Raw genomic sequence first — 21,001 nt, 5'->3', positions numbered from 1 at the left:
GTGCGCACTCTGATGCAGCGGCCCAGGGTTCGCCAGTTCAGATCCCGGGTGCCCACTGATGCACCGCTTGTCAAGCCATGCTGTGGCCACGTCTCGTATAAAGTAGAGGAAGATGGGCACAGGTGTTAGCCCACAGCCAATCTTCCTCAGCAAAAAAAAGAGGAGGATTGGCAGATGTTGGCTCAGGGCCAATCTTCCTCACCAAAAAAAAAGAAAAGAAAAGAAAGACTATTATACAATGCCTTATCAATTGAGATCACAGATATAAAGGAATTTTATAAAAAGTTGTATGTAAATGTAACATTCTTATTGTCTAAAAGGACAATAAACAACTTACATCAGTCTATCAAATTAAATGGGCAAGTTTAGCCCATTCCAGGGGCCCCCCAGGCACTTGAGGGGAAAGGAAGGGAAGCAACCAACCAGCGCTTGACCCTGGTGATTCTACTGTGGCACTTCACCCAGACAAGCTGAATAACCAGATCTGATCCGAGCTCACAGTGTTATTAAGTGATGGAACCAAGTCTGTGTGATTCTAAAGCCCGGGGTCACGAAGAAGAAAGTTACCCAAAAATCACTTTCCTCAACTATTCAAAATAACACACTTGATATAAAAATGAGTGCATCTGACCATCTGAGGCCCAGTTCTCACCACGTGGTTGGAGCTCTTCTAGCCACTCGAGTGCAGGGCTTCTCTCCACGGGGCCCCACGGCACTTATAAAGGCAGAGAGACAATGACCTTGCCCTGTGTGTCACTGACTGTTCTAACAGGACACTCAAGTACACCCATATTTGGTTTCTAATTTTAAGATCAAATAAATCAGGACTAGAAACGAAAAGAATGAGGCTAAATCACGCACTAACAGTTTTGTTTCCTTCCTGCTGTTCATCAAAAAGAACAAAACTGACTCTACAGTCATACATATAACACTCACAGGGACATCTTCTGTCTTCTGCCCCTTGGTTCTGGGTGATGGTCCAGTGATCACGGAGGATGGGCCCTGGGAGGCCCTGGTCACAGAAGCAGCAGAGCTGGGCTCAGATGGCCTCTCGTCCTTTCCTGGATTTGGCTACAGAGATAATGTGGGGTGGGAAGCAAGTTCAGTTACCCAAAAGCTTGACCATCTTCTGTCTTTAGTAAATTGCTCTCCACATTTTGGTTGGAAGCATTTTTTTTTTTTTTATAATTCTCATATTTTATAAATAGATAAGGATAAAGTGGAACATTTTATTGTATCTGGATGAAATACTGACCTTTCTCTGTTCGTCTAGAATGTGTTCTGTCACTCTTTGGACAATTTCATCAAGACTCAATCCTGAGAGTGAGTTCTTGTTTTTGTTTCGCACTTTTTTAATCAAACCGGCAAGCTCAGTGCTGAAAGGGAAGGAGAGGATAAATGAGAGCAGAAATGCACTTCCTACTGCTAAGAAACATTACGTGCCAATAGCAACCCAACAGTTAAAAGAGACAAAAACAAATACACACAAACAAAATTAATTTGTAAACAACAATATTGACCGTAATAAAAAGCAGAATAACTCTTTCCAAGGAGTTACGAAAACTTCAGTATTATTTCTAAATATTTATTTTAATAGAATTTCATAGATCCATTTGCGATGTCCATCTTACTTAGAAAACTGACTTCCCACAGCCTGGCTAGATCACAGCTTTATGCAAAATCACTGAACCATCAGACACCGTTGGTTCTGACTTGAAATCAATAAAATCTTCTATCTAAGAGGAAACTAGTTTTGTTGACTTCCTCCCCTAAAAAATCTAACCAACAACAAGGTTTTTCACAGCCTGAATGTTTCACAAGTACCAGTGGATGGGAACTATACCTTTACTCAATAGGAACTTGATATTGTACCACTAACACCCCAAATGTTTTACCTTTCAGAAAATTAGGATGTATTTCTGTTTGGTTGTTTAAACTGTCAAGTTCAGTCAGGACTGCTAACAATTTTATTTGTAAGGTACTTTTGGCAATTACAACTTGAATATTTTTACAACTGGCATGGTAACTGCTATTGAGAGAACTTATGTTTCTCAAACTGAGGCAAGGCTAAATACGCCCATGTGCAGATAAAATATACTTACTTTCATATGGGCAGTGCTCTACCGATAGATGCAAACCATTAATTCTGGCCAATCATAATTTAACAACTACTTTGTTTCAAAAGTATAATTTGAAAGCCTGTATCTAATACTGTGTCAAATACAGAAATAACATGGGAGGTGCAGAGAGTCATTCCTAGATGTGGATTCTTCTCTTCTGAGCTGTACTCCAGAGACACTCCCTCTGCCTCATGGTCTCTCTTGGCTGAGACAAGGAGCAACTCTGCCTCCTCGCACCAGCCTGGAGAGTGAGGTCAGAGGTCGATGCAGAAGCACTACTGAAGTGCCTGAATGACAACTCTTGCTGACTTAGGTAAAAGCAGTTCTCCCTAGGGCCGGCCCTGTGGCTTGGTGGTTAAGTGCGCGCGCTGCGATGCTGGTGGCCCGGGTTCGGATCCCGGGTGCGCATTGAGGCACCACTTCTCCGTTCATCCTGAGGCCGAGTCCCACATACAGCAACTAGAAGGATGTGCAGCTACGACATACAACTATCCACTGGGGCTTTGGGGGAAAAAATAAAATAAATAAAATCTTTAAAAAAAAAAAAAAGCAGTTCTCCCTACCTTCACGAGGATCCCTCTGTAACATGCCCACACACCTGATTCACCGTCGAATTACATCTAGTCTTTTCAGCTGATGCCTAACAAATCAGAGGTGTTGTCCAACAAGGTATGCCTTCTTTGCTATATGTGTAATTTTTTCCCAAAATGATACAAAACTAGTGTTTTGCAGTTCAGTTAGTGATTCCATAACTAGTATTGGTGCACGTAACTGATCTCATCGAAATCTTTTTTTTATAATTTTATTTATTTATTTTTCCCCCAAAGCCCCAGTAGAGCTATAGCTGTATGTCATAGTTGCACATCCTTCTAGTTGCTGTATGTGGGACACAGCCTCAGCATGGCTGGAGAAGCGGTGCGTCGGTGCGCGCCCGGGATCCGAACCCGGGCCACCAGTAGCGGATCGTGTGCACTTAACCACTAAGCCACGGGGCCGGCCCAATCTCATCAAAATCTTAGCAAGCTGCCATGGGTTCTGATGAGTGGTGATTACCCAGTGTTCAGTGTTTTCAATCTAGATGGGCACATTAAGAAGTTTATTTAAAAATGCTCACCTCTATGTTTTACAAAAGGAAATGTAGCACTTGTCTTTCTGAGTAAAACAATTATGCAGTCCTTTCCACTCAGCCCCTAATTGGCCATAATTTCACCTGGTCAGGAAACCTTAGTTCAATAAAGAATTTAACAGTCACAGATATTTTATATTCGTACCTGTTGTAACATGGGAATACCACTGACATGTGCTCGATAATACTATTGAACGGCTTTTTTGGAGACTGGCTTGAGCGAGTAGCACGTCCTGGAGCAACAGGCAGTTGCTGATCAGCCACGAGGCTTTGTTTTGACTGAGATGCCTGGCCAGTGCTCCTACGCTCTGGGAGCCAGGCGACTTCCAGCAGACCGGAGAGTGATCCTGGCAGCGGTGGAGAGGGAGCCCCCACTGGGCAGTCCCTGGCAGAGGCCAGACCTGAATCCTTGGGAACTGTTGTTTGCCTTCCAGTCCCGTGACTCGTAGAAGTCAAGGGACCTTGATCATCATGGCCTACAGACTCAGGAAGTGACCTGGGATGAATCTGTGAGGAACACACGACGGTAGTATTTAGAGAAACATCCATGGACAAAGACTGACGATTAAACACGACTATAATAAAACCTGGGTGTTCAAGTTCACAGGAAACTTGAATACAATAAATTAAATGGTTTTGTTTTTAAAAAAATTACTGATCATAACATAACTTCTTAGTTGTCACGACAAGCGTAGGACTCTGACTTCTAACTCTCTATAATTCATTATTTTCTCTGTAAAATTAAAAAAAACTGCCTAAATAAGAACATTTCACCTACCTACTTGCCCTCCTTCAACTCTCACCTAATCACACTTCTCCCTTCCCAGCGAAACGCTGGGGCTGATCAATCAAAACAGCTGTCCCAACACTCCCCAAAACCACCCTTGCCAAGGCCACCAAAGTCTCCATCCCACTTAGCCCAAGGGACACCTAGAGATCACTGGTCACCTTCTTTTTGTCCAAATGAGCTCTTCATGGCTCCAAGCTGCTGGCTTCCCTCCCTCCTCTCTCGGGCGCCCTCTCAGCTCTCCCTGCAGTTCTTATGCCTGTCCCTGCCTTAAGTACTGATGTTCCTTATGGCATCGTCTGAGGCCCAAATCCCTCCTGCTATACCCTCTCCCCAGGCCACTTCACATTCTCTCATGGCTTGATGACTATGTGCTTGCTCCTGATAATGGCCCCCTTTTAAAAGATTCCAGTCTAGAATATTTTCTTGAGATCCAAGTCTGCAAATCAAACTTCCTACTGGGCAAATCCACTTGAGTGAGTCCAAGGCTACTCTAATGCGATGTCTTCAAAACCCGCCTTGGTGCAGTCTCCTCACCCTGCTCTTCCTCTGGTGCCCACCTCACTGACAGAAACCCGGACTCATCCTCGACTCCCCAACAGGCACACACTGCAGTCTAATCTCATGAGCAGTGCAGTTCTTTCAACTGTATCTCCTAAACACCTCTTCCCTCCACCCACTCCACTGTCACTCCCTGATCCAGGACATGGCCAGCGGCAACAAGCTAATAACTGATCGACTGGAAATCACTCAGGCCCCCCTCCCACCCTTTCTCCACCCTGCAGTCAAGCTGATCATCACAAAGTATAAAGCTGATGTCGTTCCCTTACTTAAACCTATACTGGCTTCCTGGTGACCTGAGGAAATGTCCAAACTGCTGAATAAGCCTTACAGAATAAGGCTCCCTTTGTTCTGGCCCCTGGGTACTGTTATAATGTTTCTCACTATCGCCCCCTTTGTCATACTGACCTTCTTTTATATCCATGAAAGGAGCGTGTTCTCTTTTTTCGAGCCTCCAAATATGCTGTTTCTTCCATTTGGAATACTCTGCCCCTCCAAACATCATACCATCCCACTCTTCCTCAAACACACACCTACGTACTCCTTTGCCTGGTTAATTCCCATCCTGGACCTCTGGCTCACTGAGTTCTCCAACAGGGAATCTTCCACTGAGGCCCAGACTCTAGCTTAGGTTAGTATCCCCTAATTCATGCTGTTATAGCATTCTATGCTCCTGCGAAAAACCTTGGCGCACTTTGCTTGTAATTATGGGTTTAAAGTCTCTCTTTTCCCAAACCCATACACTTGGAGGGCACAGACCACATCTAATCCTGAGCACCACTAAATCCCCAATGAAGGAATGGGGGAGAAATGACACAAAGTAAATGATTTTTAGTGATACTTCTTACTCAAGCTCTTGGCACACTGAGATTTCCCAGGATTCTGGATATTAAAACTCTTTTGAGTACTTATAAAATTACAGAAGCTAGAATTACAAATTAATAGCAAAATATTCTGAGAGCCAACATCTTTTCCCCCTTCATATCTGCTATAAGAACTTGGAAAAACTGTAAATGATACGTGATCTTTAATTTACTTCTAAATAAAATTCTATTTCTTACTCAGCACAATGGAGAGAAAAAACTTTGGATCTCAATAGAATATTTTATTCAGTTCAAGGTGGCTAAACCTTTTAAAGTTTACAAAACATTTTTTGCAGCTAAATGCACAGTGAGTTTGAATGCTTAGTGTGCAAGGTCCTGATGAGAAAAAGACTCCTTCAAGATCAGGCTCCCTACAGTCAGGGAGGTTAAGAGTCATCTAAGTTAAGGAGACTGAACACATGACAGAAGAGTCACAGGGGAGGGGCAAACGAGGGCGGCCCCAACTGGGCTTTCAGGGAGAGGCAGAATGCTGAGAGTGAGGATGGTGTTCAGGCTGCGGAACAGCCCAGGCAAAGGTCTGGCAGTAGCTGAAAGGTGCAAATCAGGTGCTGGGGAAGAGAGTCTCCTATATGGAGACAACTTCAGAACCAGAAGATTTCAATGTTGTGCCCAAACATTCTGAAACCTACCTCTAATCAAATCCTGAGTAGAGTCTTTCTTTAAATTCTTACAGTCTGATCTCCTTTGGGCTTAATTCATCTCAATTTAGTGTTTGCTGAGCACCTGCTCTGTGTCCAAATAAGAAACATGTACCCCAGAATACAATAAAGTGATACTAGGTTTAGCCATATCTTAAAGTCCACAAAATGGAATCAATGCTTTTCTTTACTGCATTGTATATTGTAAAATAAAAAGACAAGGTTTGGCAATCACTGTTATTCAAAAGATTCTGCAAATACCTCCAACTAGCAGTAAAGTATGATACAGCAGACCAACAAAGCCCTTGTGTGGCTCAGGTACGGCAGCTTTCACTCTGTATTTGATGAGGAAATAGATCTTAATTTCTAGACTTTGGTCTTATGCCCCCAAGTATCTAGGAATAAGACTATATCTGAGGTGGTATTAGTAGGGAGGGCCTGCCTGAATCACCGGCACTGTTACTCCTAGATTATTATCTCACACTCACACACACCCTCACACACACACCAGCATCCAGAAAAAAAAAGCAGACTAAGGTATATGAACGTGACAGAAACATGTACCCGAGGTGTGTTCACCTCAGTCCCGTCCTTAGATACTGATGTAGAAAAGACTGATCTTCCTTTTATATAAGAATGCTATAAAACTTAAAAGATTACCCAATAGCACCAATAATGAAAACATCAAAGCAATTATTAATCCATCCCATCCCCACGCCCAGAAAAACAACAACAAACTACTTTGGCCAGTTAAGAAAGAAATTGTGCTTCACTAGTTTTCTATTTTATTTCCTAAAAAAAGAAAAAAAGACGCGATAGACTTACTGTGCTACAGGCAGGAAATGAAAGGTCAGAAATCTGCACTTTAGAAACTTCACTGAGCTGAGAACCATTTTTAATTGCTTGAATTTGTTCTTCAAACTGAGACTGTAGGTAGAAGAAAAAGTGTTCAGTTTTTTAACAAATTTCAAGGGTAAACCACAATTATATATTAACACTTTTTTTAATACTTCTTACTATACATTACAAATGGGCAACAATTTTCTAATAAATATAACTGAGATACAAGGTATTAAAACCATTATTTCTTGTAAGGCAACAAGTTCAAAATAAGACCTCATTAATCAGAATACACTACAGCTTTATCAAACATAATTTCTCTAATCTTATTAATCAAGGGCAGAACTTAAGATAGTTAACTAAGAAAACAGCATTACTTCCATGAAAAATTCTTAATAATTACAATGAAAAATATATATTGCCTTTGTCAGCTCAAAAAAGAAAGTTTCAATATGACATTAGCCTCCCGAGAATTATAACCATCATACAGATTTTGACAGAATTACAAAATATTTTATACTTACCTTTGCTTTCTCAATTTCTTTTCTAACATTAGAAAGAAATGATTCCCATGAATGTATGTCCGACTCCATGTCAGGATATGCTGCAGAATCACTGAAAAAGTAGAAAAATATCAAACTGCTTAATGTCTACTTCAGAAATTTTTTAAAAATTAAAAGCACTAAGGTACAAGTAAAAACAAACATATAAATATGAGAGAAAGATATAATTAACACGATCACACACACACACAAACAACTATTTCTAAAGAATTATGTATCTTACAAACTCACAACTAGAAACACTTTAGGAAATTCTAATTATTGATCTGACCAAACCCCCAAAACTGGTGGGCGGAGAGCAAATATTCTGCTGAATTTTAATTTCTTTCCCCAATTTTGAAGATTTCACCATTCTTCATTTGACATCTTCATGTTTAACACCAAAGGCTACCTTTGCATTAAAAAAAAAAAGCAGCTTGGAACATTTAAAACACTCCAATAAAATCCTCACCCCCACCTTACTGTAAAATAAAGGTTGGGGCCTGACAGACTATGAAAAACTACGATCTCAGCACCTCATGAATCTGGTCTATTGAAAGTGACAGACAAGCTCTATTCCTAATGGAGAAGATCAACAAAACTATCAATCTGTGATTGTGTCAGTTCTCATTATAGATCTTAAAGAAAAAATAGAACATTCCTTTTACATCTTTTCTCTTTTGCTATCCTTTGGGGGAATGGGCAGAGTTAGCACAGAAGCCCTAAGAAAGAAGCTACGTGTACTATGAGGCTTAATAAGGAAGTTGATATTGTTAGATAAAACGAGGTCTGAGAAATCTCTGTTTCCCAGATGAGCCACAATGCACAGACTATGGTGAATGCTGAACACAGGCACGTGAACACTCTTGGTCTCAACCTCAGCTGTACTAGTCCTGTAATCTGAATCAGCGTATTAGTTTACCTGTATTCAGAAAGGTTTTCTCAGGTGAAAAAAACAATCTCGAAAAATGAAGAAATAAAGAACTATACCTTAAAACATTTTCCATGACCCACAGTGGTGCAACACTGAGGGTTTGAAATTTAAATCAAAAAGCACTAGGAAAGATGAAAAATCTGAGATTAAAAAGTCAAAACCTGTGTATGGAATATGATAAAAGGACCGGATGAAAAGTAACCCCATGTGGGAAAACCCACACAGAAAAGTGCTAAATGCAAGACTGAAGAAGACTCTTCAGCATTCCCAGGTAAAATTTATTCCAAAAACAAAGCAAAACAAACAAAAACAAGTTAAGATCACGGAGAGTTGAAGAAAATGGCCATATGTGAATATCTTCTGAAGTGACATTCCCATACTCTTGCCATTAAGACGGTTAAGTAACTGTTCCTACGGAAGGCAACTGTTTAAAAGCCTTGAAAATGTGATCTTCATTCCAGAAATGTATTGCATGGAAATGATTAACAACATGCATAAAAATTTAGCTACAAGATTACTCACTGTAGTGTAGCTTCTATCAATAAAACGTGCAAACAACCCCACTATCCCCCCCATACAGTGGTGCATGATAAATCATGACACGTTTGTATGCTGGAATACTAGTCAGCCTTTCAAAATCAGGTTGGAGAAATGTAATTACTGATATGAAAGGAAGCTTCCTATATACTACTTGGTGAAAAAATATATATAAATTGTCATTTTTTTCAAATACTTACTGAATTTATTCTAAAATATTAACTAGTTATATCTCAATGTAGAATTATGGATAATTTTTATTTTTGTTTATATGTTTTAATTTTTCTACAATTGAACATGTATTAACTGTGTAACTATTAAAAATAAAACAGTCCTGTCTCATCTAAAATGTTCTTTTCTCAAATAGCTCTAACTTTTATTTACTAAATGACATGCTGAGAAAGATTCCTGTGACACCACACAGTACCTGCTCATTAGCTTCAGGTTCTTAAGATACCCTTCTGCTTGTGATTCCATGATCTGTAACTTATACACCTCCGTCTCCTTCCAGTTTTCAAGCACAGATACCTACCATTAGATTAGAGAATGCTGAGTATTTTAAAACTGAAAAACTGAAACTATTTTAAAGTTGTTAAAAGTTATAAACCACTTCTGAGTTTCTCCTTAAATGACACAGGATGACAGAATCACCAGAACTTGATTATGCTATAATTGTACTCAGGTAAACAGGAATTAAAACTTTTGAATTTGAAAATACAGTAACAAAATGACAGTAAAATTATGTACCTTAAACAATACTTTTCTCAGATATGCAGTTTTCCACATGGCTTACTGCTTGAGCCATATACAAGCACAGAGCTAGGTTACCTGTGTGTTTACACCTTATACATCATCTATGGTCCTGTCCATGGTGAGCAGAGGGCCAGGGGCCAGCAGAATAATCCCAAGGTTGCACCCTATCAAATTTAAAGGCCTCAGAAAAGTTGTTCTCAGCACAGGCATCAAAAGCCTCTAGGGCATGTTTTAAAACATTCAGACTCTCTGGCTTCCCCACAAGCCAATTGGCCATTTTTGTAAGAGTTACTGCAGGAAATGTAAATCTGCCTTGTTTTAATCCATGTGTCAGTAACCTTGACAGGGCCACCAGGCTAACCCGCGTGCCACATTGTGGTAAGGGAGAACTGAACAGGCTCGGGAATACAGATGCAGGCATAGGATCCACAAAGTATAGGTACTTGGGCTTTTTTTAATTCCTTTCCTTAGAAGCAGCTGTGTAGTCAATATTTCATTAAAGGATTCATGTTTGCAGATTGCAATAAACTAAGCCTTTTCTTATTTTCCCAGAATAATCATAGACACATATACCAATAAATAATATTTATTTCTCAATTAGAAAAACAAAGCAACCATGTTTCAGCAACTCAATAAAATATAGGCAGAGGTCATTATTTTGATTTTTGTCTCAGTAGTTTCTCAAAAAGTATACTGACATTGGTATATATTCTTCTGGGGGGAGGAGACAGTATATTCTTAACAAGTAGATTATTTTCAAGTTCCTTTTCTAGTACTGGCAAATATGTTTTATGGTTGACTACCACGTGGTGCATCACTTGATTCAATATGATGAAGCCATTCAAAGTGTAGATCATGGAAAATGACCAAATTACAATGTTAAATAAAGAAAGCAGGTTACAAAATTTGGTGTACACTATGAGTACACCAGTTATGTAACACGACATAGCCATAAGGGTAGAAAATTAAAAAGCTATCTGCCAGGAAAGTGGTTGTTTCAGAGAGGCAGGATTATGAGTGACATCCCTGAGCCTCCAGCAATGTTGCTATGCCTCCTGCATAATTAAACACAAAGCACACAAATGACATCCTGCCACATCTGTCAGTCACCAGGCGTCCTGGACTCACCTCTGCAGCCACAGCTCTTTGAAGACTCTCTTCATAACACTCTTTCCCTTTCTTTATACACTCTTCCATTTTCATTTTCTCATTTGTAAATGTATTACTGCAAATATTACAGAAAAACTTCTTGAAAAAAATTTAACCAGTGAGATCACAAAGACTTAAGCTAGGTTAATTTTGAAATCATGCCACAAAAAGACTTATATAACATCTTCTAGAGGACTTCTTGCCTAATATTTTACTGATACAGACTCACAAGTGCTCTTTGCACTTTACAAATGATCAAAAAGAAGATATGAAATTAAAAGTGAGTATTTGGTTGAGAATGCTGAGAAACTGGTTCACCATTTTTATGAGGGTAGGTGGAGTATAATCTAACTATGTTAATCAACTTCATAGAACATCCTTCATCCTTTGAGTCAGAAATTCTATTTTGACACATATTACAAGGAAACAACCCAAAGGAAAAAAGCAATCTGCACACAGTTGTTCAAGGCAATACTTTTATAACAGCTAAAAAAAGGCGGCCATGGACCATGATGTGAATAGAAATGTGCATACGAAACAATATTAAGTGAGAAAAGCGGACTACAACAGCTTACTACTGAATATATTGGTTACCAGTATGTGAAAATATTATTTCCATCAATAAAAGTGAAAAAGAAACTTTTTATGGGTTCATTATAAAAATTCTTTAATAAACCTATAACTACAGAGCAACAAACTATCATAATATAGTTGAGACTTATTTCAAGTAACAGCAAAGAAAAATTTTTAAAACATTTTTAGTTTCAAGTTAATTCAAGGGAAAAGAGGAGTAATCAACAACAACAAATTCAGCATTTCTTATACTGACAACGTGAAATAAAAGTAGGAACACTGTAAAATAAAAATACTTAAAGAATAAATCTATTAAAATATTACTTTAAAGAACAGAAACAGAAATAAAGAAAAGAGAAACATAATTACTTCAAAGAAACAGACAAGCAACAATATTTAGAAGGCTACTGCGCTTGTGCCTCTGGTATTAAAAGTAAAATAAAATAGTAAAAATAAATTTAAGCTTCATTTGCCTGATTTTAGGGGACTGATCCAGAAGTAATTCATATTCCTTATCCTCTCCGTCATTTTTCTGGGTATACCTACAAATGTATAATCACCAAATTTTAATTAATTTTCAAAGATTTTTAAAAACACAATCCCACACAGTAAATTCTACCCATATCCATGTGAACATTTCTTGAATTCTTTATAAGTTTCTACATTTTGTTTCATTTCTAATATCTTCTAAATAGGAAAAGAATTTGAGTCATTTTCCTTTGGGGAAGTTTTCCTTTTACACCTCGAAGGCAGATGACCTTTTTCTTGACTCTAGGTCATAGGCTTGCAGCGTAGATCACCCCGTCTCAGTCCACTTCAAGCAGCACCTCCAGGTGGTGCAACACGAGACAGAGGAGCACAGCTGTTGGCGGATCACCATCAGTATGACCAGCGGTGCTCATGCAAAATCAGACAGCCTTCTACTCTTTAGAACAGAACTTCAAGTCCAGTTAATGCACACACACACTCACGCAGGCACGCAGTCTGATAACCCTTCTAAACAAGGTGGGTAAAGCTCTGATTCCTGAGCAACGCCCTGCGCAAGATGGGTTCTCTCTCTTCTTTCACACTCTCCTACACGCCTTTTTGGCCATCTCTATTGCTAAAAATCCCAAGTTTTCACTAAGAACCAGTTTAAATGCCATTTCTTCTCTTTTGTAAAATATTTCCTCTACGTATTACATATTGGGTAGCTCTTTCATAAAATTTCTGCCTTCTCTCACAGTTATCTGTGATTTTTATCACTGCACCAATCATGAGCTCCTTACGTCTCCTTCATTTCTTAATGAATACTAAGTGTGATCTAAAGCGTAGAAAAATCAATGAAATCATTCCTCGTAATCTTTGTGCTTCTCTAAGAGATCCAAAGAGTTTTAAAATTTTACTTGAAAATCTAAATATAAAAATTTAGCTTTAAAGCATTTATTTGGCAAGTGCAAAAAGTAGAGACGCCTACGGCTTATCTTTAAATTGTGACAGAAAAGGGCGAAGAAATATACTAATAAGGTAAAAATAAACAATGAAACATTTATTCCTTGGCAGAAATGGTCAATTTTTGTTAGCACGGAAAAAAAATTTTCTTATCACCAACAGCCTCATTGATTTTGTCTAGTTTGATAGTATGCCTGAATTGAGCACATAAAAAATATTTATTAAATATAAATATTCCTGAATTTTTCAATAACTTAATGATTAAGACTAGACTTGTTCAAAAATATTAAGAGGTAAAGAGCTTTACAGGGCCAGCCCTGTGGCTTAGCGGTTAAGTGTGCGCGCTCTGCTACTGGTGGCCCGGGTTCAGAACCCGGGTGCGCACTGACGCACCGCTTCTCCGGCCATGCTGAGGCTGCGTCCCACATACGGCAACTAGAAGGATGTGCAACTATGACATACAACTATCGGCTGGGGCTTTGGGGGCAAAAAAAAAAACAAAAAAAAAACAAGAGGAGGATTGGCAATAGATGTTAGCTCAGAGCCAGTCTTCCTCAGCAAAAAGAGGAAGATTAGCATGGATGTTAGCTCAGGGCTGATCTTCCTCACAAGAAAAAAAAAAAAGGCTTTACAGACATTTTCATTTCCATAAATGTGTTCTTCTAATGAAACTACTTTGAGCATAATCAAAATATGACAATGCAATGTTTCATATTTCATCATTCTTTTAAGGACTGTCTAAAAACTGCCCAAATGTAATGCTAACAAGACTCATTAATGAAAGTCATCTGATCATAAGGCATGGCAAATGGAAAAAACAGAAATGCCCTGAAAGGTGAGTGGGGTAGTGTGGTCCCCAGTGAACCATGCCTCCCATCATTCATGCCCTTCAGTATGGACTAGGCTTCAACTTGCTTCAAACAACAGAATATGGCAGAAGTGATGCTGATAGTTCTGGGCCTAAACTTTGAGAAGGCCTGGCAGCTTCCACTTTCACACTCTTGGAAGCCCTTAGCCATCACATAAGAGGTCTGGCTACCACGCAGGAGACCACGTGGAGAGACCATATAGATAGAAGTCACATGAAGAGGCCATATGGAGAGGGAGAAGCCCTGAAACTACATGCAGAGAAAGAGGCCAAGACATCCCAGCATCCCAGCTGAGCCCAGCCCCAGGCAATTCCCAGCTAAATGCAGCCACATGAGGAACCACTGGCAAGACCAGCAGAACGGCCCAGTGCAACTCAGCCCAGATTGCAAGACCATGATGGAATAAAATGCCTGTTAATTTAAGCCACTGAGTTTTGGGTGTTTTGTTACACAATGGTGGATAACAATTAAGCTGAAGAATCATATGACATATCACTATTCAGGGAAGAGAGGGGTTAGTAATCGATCATAGAGAATCTTAAAACAAACTTGGCTCATCTGACAATTGTATTACCTGTATGTATTACACAAAATCCTTCATACTACAGGACCAAATCTTAATAATTTAAAAATTCAGGATGGAAGTGATTATAAATATAATAATCATCACAGAATCTTAGTGCTGGAAAGAACTGTAGATCTAGACTAGCCCCCACATTTTACAGATACGAAAAGAAGGGTCAAGGGTCAAAGGTAATGTTCACAGTAAAGGGTGGTGTTCAGACCAAAAGGAAGTCAGTTCTTTGTTGATTTGAAGTCCCACTTTTATTTAATCTATCTGTAAACATGATAGGTTTAGAAAAAGTTTTAGGTGACATAATTCCCCAATGGATGTTCTTTAAAAATGAGATGAAAACAGTACCTAAAATTTTCACTTTACTTGATATAGTTTGAAACTGAATATCAAAAAATGTCAAAATAACCAAAAAAAACCCAAGTGAAAAAACAATAAAACTCACTGCCTTTCAGTTGTTACTTACATTTCACTGGCATTTAAAACCTTTTTCATTTTCTTCTTCAGTGTTTTGAGTCTTTCTTGGATTTCTTTTTTCTCCTGTTGCCATTTTTTAATTTCCTTTTCCAAATCTTCGAGGAACCAATCTAATTCTGTCTTTGAGATCTAAAAACATTTTAGGGAGGGAGAAGTCAAGATGGCAGCATAGGCAGACTCTGAACTCAACTCTTCCCGCGGACACAGCCAATTTACAACTACTCGTGGAAAAATTACCCCTGAGACAGAACTGAAAACTGGATAAGAGGAACTCCTGCAACAAAGGACAATCCTAATTGAGGTGGAAGAGGCAGAAACTCCCTTCTGGAGAGAAAAAACGCCGCCTTCACAAGCTGCAGCGCTTCACGGCTGCCCAAGAGCAGCCCACAGGTACGCAGCCTCCCTGGAGGAGCGGGGCCCTGAGCCGGGAGCGGCCCCGCTGTGGGCATTTTGTGGACCCAGCACAATTGAGATGAGTGGCAGAATATCTGACTTTGCCTGCTACTAAAGCATTGGGGAGTACCCCCAGAAAAGCTGGTTCACAAAGAAATTAAAACCGGCTCTTAAAGGGCCCACGCACAAACTCACCCGTTTCAGAAAGCAACCTAAAATCACCAGAAAGAAAGCTGCATAGTGCTTTGGTGAAAACATAGATTCACCTGATAGGCCCTGAGTGCATCTCGGTGAGAGGTGAGACCTTTCCAGGGACTGGGGACATGGGCGGCGGCCACTGCTGTGGCCTGGTGTGGGCGTGCTGACACAGACACCATTGGAGTTCTCCCTGAGGCCTGCTAGCCCAGGTCTGTCCCACCCACTAGAGCAACGATTTAATCCAGCTCAGCCAGGGCAGGCAGCCCACCCTAGAGACTGGCCCTACCCAACAACAAGCCCTCAGGCAACTTGTGGGCCTGCATAGATTGGTGACAGGATTCTCTGCAGCCTGGCAACTGAGCCCACTTCAGCGGGGCAGGGCGTACACAAGGAGTGGGTGGAGAGTGTGGGGCAGTGGTGGAGTGTGTGGGGCTCCCGCGGTGGAGAGACTGGGTCTACTTCAGGAGGTTGGGGCACGCACACGGGGCAGGACTGTGTTGACTGTGTGTGTGGACCTGTGGGCGGCAGGGCTTGTCAGTTGCAGAAGACTTGTGCTTCTCAAAGACCCACATAGGGGGTTTGCCCCACCTTTCAAAGCCTGAAACAACTGGGTGCTCCCATGCCTGAAGCCAGCCCCACCCAGCTGCAATCCTCAGAGAGCTGACAAGAGACCTAAAGGCTGGAGGCTTATAGCAATTGTAAGCCCCCGAGCCTAACAACCTGTCATGCTGGGGGCCTACTCACTTAAAAGAAATACTGCAACACAAATGTGGTATTAGAACTTGCAGCCAACTGTGCTGGGGCTCCCCACACCTGATAAAGAGACTGAAGGGCCTACAACAACTACAAACAGCTGAGCATTACAACAGCTGATAACTCCGCCTTCCCAGGCACCTACAGGGAGAGCAAACAGGCCACAACAGAAGGACACATGTAGCCCACATAGGGGTCACCCTTGGAACATTGAGAACTGAGGGAAGCACATGGCAGGACTCCTAAGGCATCACTTATATAAGGTCACCTATCCAAGAGCAGGAGATGCAGCTGACCTACCTAATATGTAGACACAAGCACAGGGAAAGAGGCAAAATGAGGAGGCAAAGGAATACATTCCAAGGAAGAGAACAGGACAAAACCCCAGAAAAGGAACTAAGTGAAACAGAAATGAGCAACCTACCTGACAGAGAGTTCAAACTAAGAGTGTTAAGGATGCTCACTGATCTGGGGAGAAGAATAGATGAACTCAGTGAGAATGTCAACAAAGAAATGGAAGATATAAAAAAGAACCAATCAGAAATGAAGAATACAATACTGGAAACGAAAAATTCACCAGAGGGACTCAAAAGCAGAGTAGAGGATACAGAAGAACGGATCTGCGAGCTGGAAGAAAGACTAGAAGAAATTACCCAAGCTGAACAGGTAAAAGAGAAAAGAATTAAAAAGAGTGAGGACAGTCTAAGGGACCTCTGGGACAACATCAAGCGCACTAACACCCGTGTTATAGGTGTCCCGGAAGGAGAATAGTGAGATCAAGGGGCAGAGAATCTATTTCAAGAAATAATTGCTGAAAACTTCCCTAACCTAAGGAAGGAAACAGACATCCAGGTACAGGAAGCACAGAAAGCACCAAACAAGATAAACCCAAAGAGGCCCACACCAAGACACATCATAATCAAAATGTCCAGAATTAAAGATACAGAGAGAATCCTAAAAGCCACAAGAGAAAGACAAGTTACATACAAAGGAAACCCCATAAGGCTATCAGCTGACTTCTCAGCAGAAACCTTACAGGCTAGAAGAGAGTGGCACGATATCTTTAAAGTGCTAAAAGGAAAAAACTTACAGCCAAGAATACTCTACCCAGCAAGGTTATCATTCAAAATGGAAGGAGAGATCAAAAATTTCCCAGACAAGCAAAAATTAAAGGAGTTTGTCACCAAGAAACCAGTGCTACAAGAAATGTAAAAGGGACTGATTTAAGGGGAAAAGAGAAGACCACAAATAGGAAAAATTATCTATTTCCATGATAAGAGGGTAATGGATACAAATGCACAAAACAGAGGTTAGATATGATATCAAAAACATAAAATGAGGGAGGAGGGGAGTTAAAGAGTAGAGCTTTCAGACAGAGGTCAAACTAAAGAGACCATCAATTCTGTATAGAAGGAGAAAAGAACAGAGAAGGACTACTAAAACACTGAGAAAAAAAAAAGGTAAAAAATGGCAGTAAGTACATACTTATCAATAGCTACTTTAAACATCAATGGACTAAATGCTCCAATTAAAAGGCATAGGGTGGCTGACTGGATAAAACAACAAGACCCACATATATGCCGCATACAAGAGACACATTTCAGACCTAAAGACACTCACAAACTGAAAGTGAAGGGATGGAAAAAGATACTCCATGCAAATGGCAATAAAAGGAAGCTGGGATAGCAGTACTCATATCAGACAAAAGAGACCTTAAAACAAAAACTGTAAAAAGAGACAAAGAAGGGCATTACATAATGATCAAGGGAACAATCCAACAAGAGGATATAACACTTGTAAATATCTACACACCCAATGTAGGTGCACCTAAGTATACAAAGCAATTATTATAAAAACAGAAATAGACAGTAACACAACAATAGTAGGGGACTTGAACACTCCACTTACACCAATGGATAGATCATCCAAACAGAAGATCAATAAGGAAACACTGGCCTTAAATCACACACTAGAACAGATGGACCTAGTAGATATATACAGAGCATTCCATCCAAAAACTGAAGAATACACGTTCTTTTCAAATGCACATGGAACATTCTCCAGGACTGATCACATATTAGGCCACAAAACAAGTCTACATAAATTTAAGAAGACTGAAATAATACCAAGCATCTTTTCTGATCACAATGGTATGAAACTGGAAATCAACTATAGGAAGAAAATCAGAAAAGCCACAAATACGTGGCGATTAAACAAAATGCTACTGAATAACGACTGGGTCAACGAAGAAATCAAAGAAGAAATCAAAAAATACCTGGAGACGAAAATGAAAAAACGACATGCCAGAATTTATGCGATACAGCAAAAGCGGTTCTAAGAGGGAAGTTTATAGCAATACAGACCTATCTCAACAAACAAGAAAAATCTCAAACAATCTAACAACGCACCTAAAGGAACTCGAAAAAGAAGAACAAACAAAGCCCAAAATCAGTAGAAGAAGGGAAATAACAAAAATCAGAGCAGAAATAAATGAAATAAAGACTAAAAAAAACAATAGAAAAAATTAATAAAACCAAGAGCTGGTTCTTTGAAAAGATAAACAAAATTGACAAACCTTTAGCTAGACTCACCAAGAAAAAAAGAGAGAAGGCACAACTAAGTAAAATCAGAAACGAAAGGGGAGAAATTACAACAGACACCTCAGAAATACAAAAGATTATAAGAGAATATTATGAAAAGCTATATGCCAACCAATTCGACAATCTGGAAGAAATGGATAAATTCTTAGAATCATACAACCTTCCAAAACTGGATCAAGAAGAAGTAGAGAATTTGAATAGACCAATCACTAGTAAGGAGATCGAAACAGTAATCAAAAAACCTCCCCAAAAATAAAAGTCCAGGACCAGACAGCTTCCTGGGTGAATTCTACCAAACAGTCAAAGAAGACTTAATACCTATCATTCTCAAACTCTTCCAAAAAATTGAGGAGTGGGGGAAGCTCCCTAACTCATTCTACGAAGCTGACATTACCCTGATACCAAAACCAGACAAGGACAACACAAAAAAAGAAAATTACAGGCCAATATCACTGATGAACATTGATGCAAATATCCGCAACAAAATACTAGCAAATAGCATACAACAATACATTAAAAAGATTATACACCATAATCAGGTGGGATTTATTCCAGGTATGCAGGGATGGTTCAACATTCGCAAATCAATCAATGTGATACACCACATTAATAAAATGAAGAATAAAAATCACATGATCATGTCAATAGATGCAGACAAGGCATTTGACAAGATACAGCATCCATTTATGATAAAAACTCTGAATAAAATGGGTATAGAAGGAAAGTACCTCAACATAATAAAGGCCATATATGAGAAACCCACAGCTAATATCATCCTCAATGGAGAAAAACTGAAACCTATCCCTCTAAGAACAGGAACCAGACAAAGATGCCCACTGTCACCACTCCTATTTAACATAGTACTGGAAGTCCTAGCCAGAGCAATCAGGCAAGAAAAAGAAATAAAAGGGATCCAAATGGGAAAGGAAGAAGTGAAACTGTCACTATTTGCAGATGACATGATTTTATATATAGAAACCCTAAAGAATCCACCAGAAAACTTTTAAAAGTAATGAATACGGTAAAGTTGCAGGATACAAAATCAACATACAAAAATCAGTTGCATTTCTATACACTAACAACGAAGTAGCAGAAAGAGAAATTAAGAATACAATCCCATTTACAATTGCAACAAAAAGAATAAAATACCTAGGAATAAACTTAACCAAAGAGGTGAAAGATCTGTACACCAAAAACTATAAAACATTTCTGAAAGAAATTGAAGACGACACAAAGAAATGGAAAGACATTCCGTGCTCTTGGATCGGAAGAATTAACATAGTTAAGATGTCCATACTTCCTAAAACAATCTATACATTCAATGCAATCCCTATCAAAGTTCCAACAACATTTTTCACAGAAATAGAACAAAGAATCCTAAAATTTATATGGAACAACAAAAGACCCCGAATAGCTAAAGGAATCCTGAGAAAAAAGAACAAAGCTGGAGGTATCACACTCCCTGATTTCAAAATATACTATAAAGCTATAGTCACCAAAACAGCATGGTACTGGCACAAAAACAGACACACAGATCAATGGAATAGAATCGAAAGCCCAGAAATAAACCCACACATCTATGGACAGCTAATCTTTGACAAAGGAGCCAAGAACATACAATGGGGAAAAGAAAGTCTCTTTAAGAAATGGTGTTGGGAAAACTGGACAGCCACAAGCAAAAAAATGAAAGTAGACCCTTACCTTACACCATACACAAAAATTAACTCCAAATGGATTAAAGACTTGAATGTAAGACCTGAAACTGTGAAACTTCTAGAAGAAAACATAGGCAGTACTCTCTTCGCCATCGGTCTTAGCAACATATTTTCAAGCACCATGTCTGACCGGGCAAGAGAAACAATAGAAAAAATAAACAAATGGGACTACATCAAACTAAAAAGCTTCTGCACAGCAAAGGAAACCATCAACAAAACGAAAAGACAACCTAACAATTGGGAGAAGATATTTGCAAACCATACTTCTGATAAGGGCTTAATCTCCAAAATATATAAAGAACTCATGCATCTCAACAACAAAAAAACTACCAACCCAATTAAAAAATGGGCAAAAGACCTGAACAGACATTTCTCCAAAGAAGATATACAGATGGCCAAGAGGCACATGAAAAGATGTTCAAAATCATTAACTATCAGGGAAATGCAAATCAAAACTACAATGAGATATCACCTCACACCCGTCAGAATGGCTATAATTAACAAGACAGGAAACAACATGTGTTGGAGAGGATGTGGAGAGAAGGGA

The 21,001-nt window shown here is 39.5% G+C and overlaps 1 protein-coding gene across 6 annotated transcripts in view; it reads right to left on the bottom strand.

Annotated features, from left to right (window-relative positions):
* The window catches only part of TTC3 (tetratricopeptide repeat domain 3), a 129,169-nt gene that overhangs the window by 5,646 nt on the left and 102,522 nt on the right, over positions 1–21,001 (bottom strand). For all 6 annotated transcript variants that reach the window (XM_058523085.1, XM_058523087.1, XM_058523082.1 and 3 more), the window contains 9 exons: positions 14,785–14,924; positions 11,918–11,986; positions 10,851–10,947; positions 9,397–9,497; positions 7,481–7,571; positions 6,942–7,043; positions 3,392–3,753; positions 1,256–1,376; positions 937–1,071 (listed from right to left, as the gene is read on the bottom strand). In XM_058523085.1, the coding sequence (XP_058379068.1) occupies positions 937–1,071; positions 1,256–1,376; positions 3,392–3,753; positions 6,942–7,043; positions 7,481–7,571; positions 9,397–9,497; positions 10,851–10,947; positions 11,918–11,986; positions 14,785–14,924 (1,218 nt within the window). The remainder of the gene's footprint in view (positions 1–936; positions 1,072–1,255; positions 1,377–3,391; positions 3,754–6,941; positions 7,044–7,480; positions 7,572–9,396; positions 9,498–10,850; positions 10,948–11,917; positions 11,987–14,784; positions 14,925–21,001) is intronic.

Source organism: Diceros bicornis, chromosome 27 (genome assembly GCF_020826845.1).
Source record: "Diceros bicornis minor isolate mBicDic1 chromosome 27, mDicBic1.mat.cur, whole genome shotgun sequence".
Classification (NCBI taxonomy): domain Eukaryota; kingdom Metazoa; phylum Chordata; class Mammalia; order Perissodactyla; family Rhinocerotidae; genus Diceros; species Diceros bicornis.
This window is presented reverse-complemented; position numbering and strand designations above follow the sequence as displayed.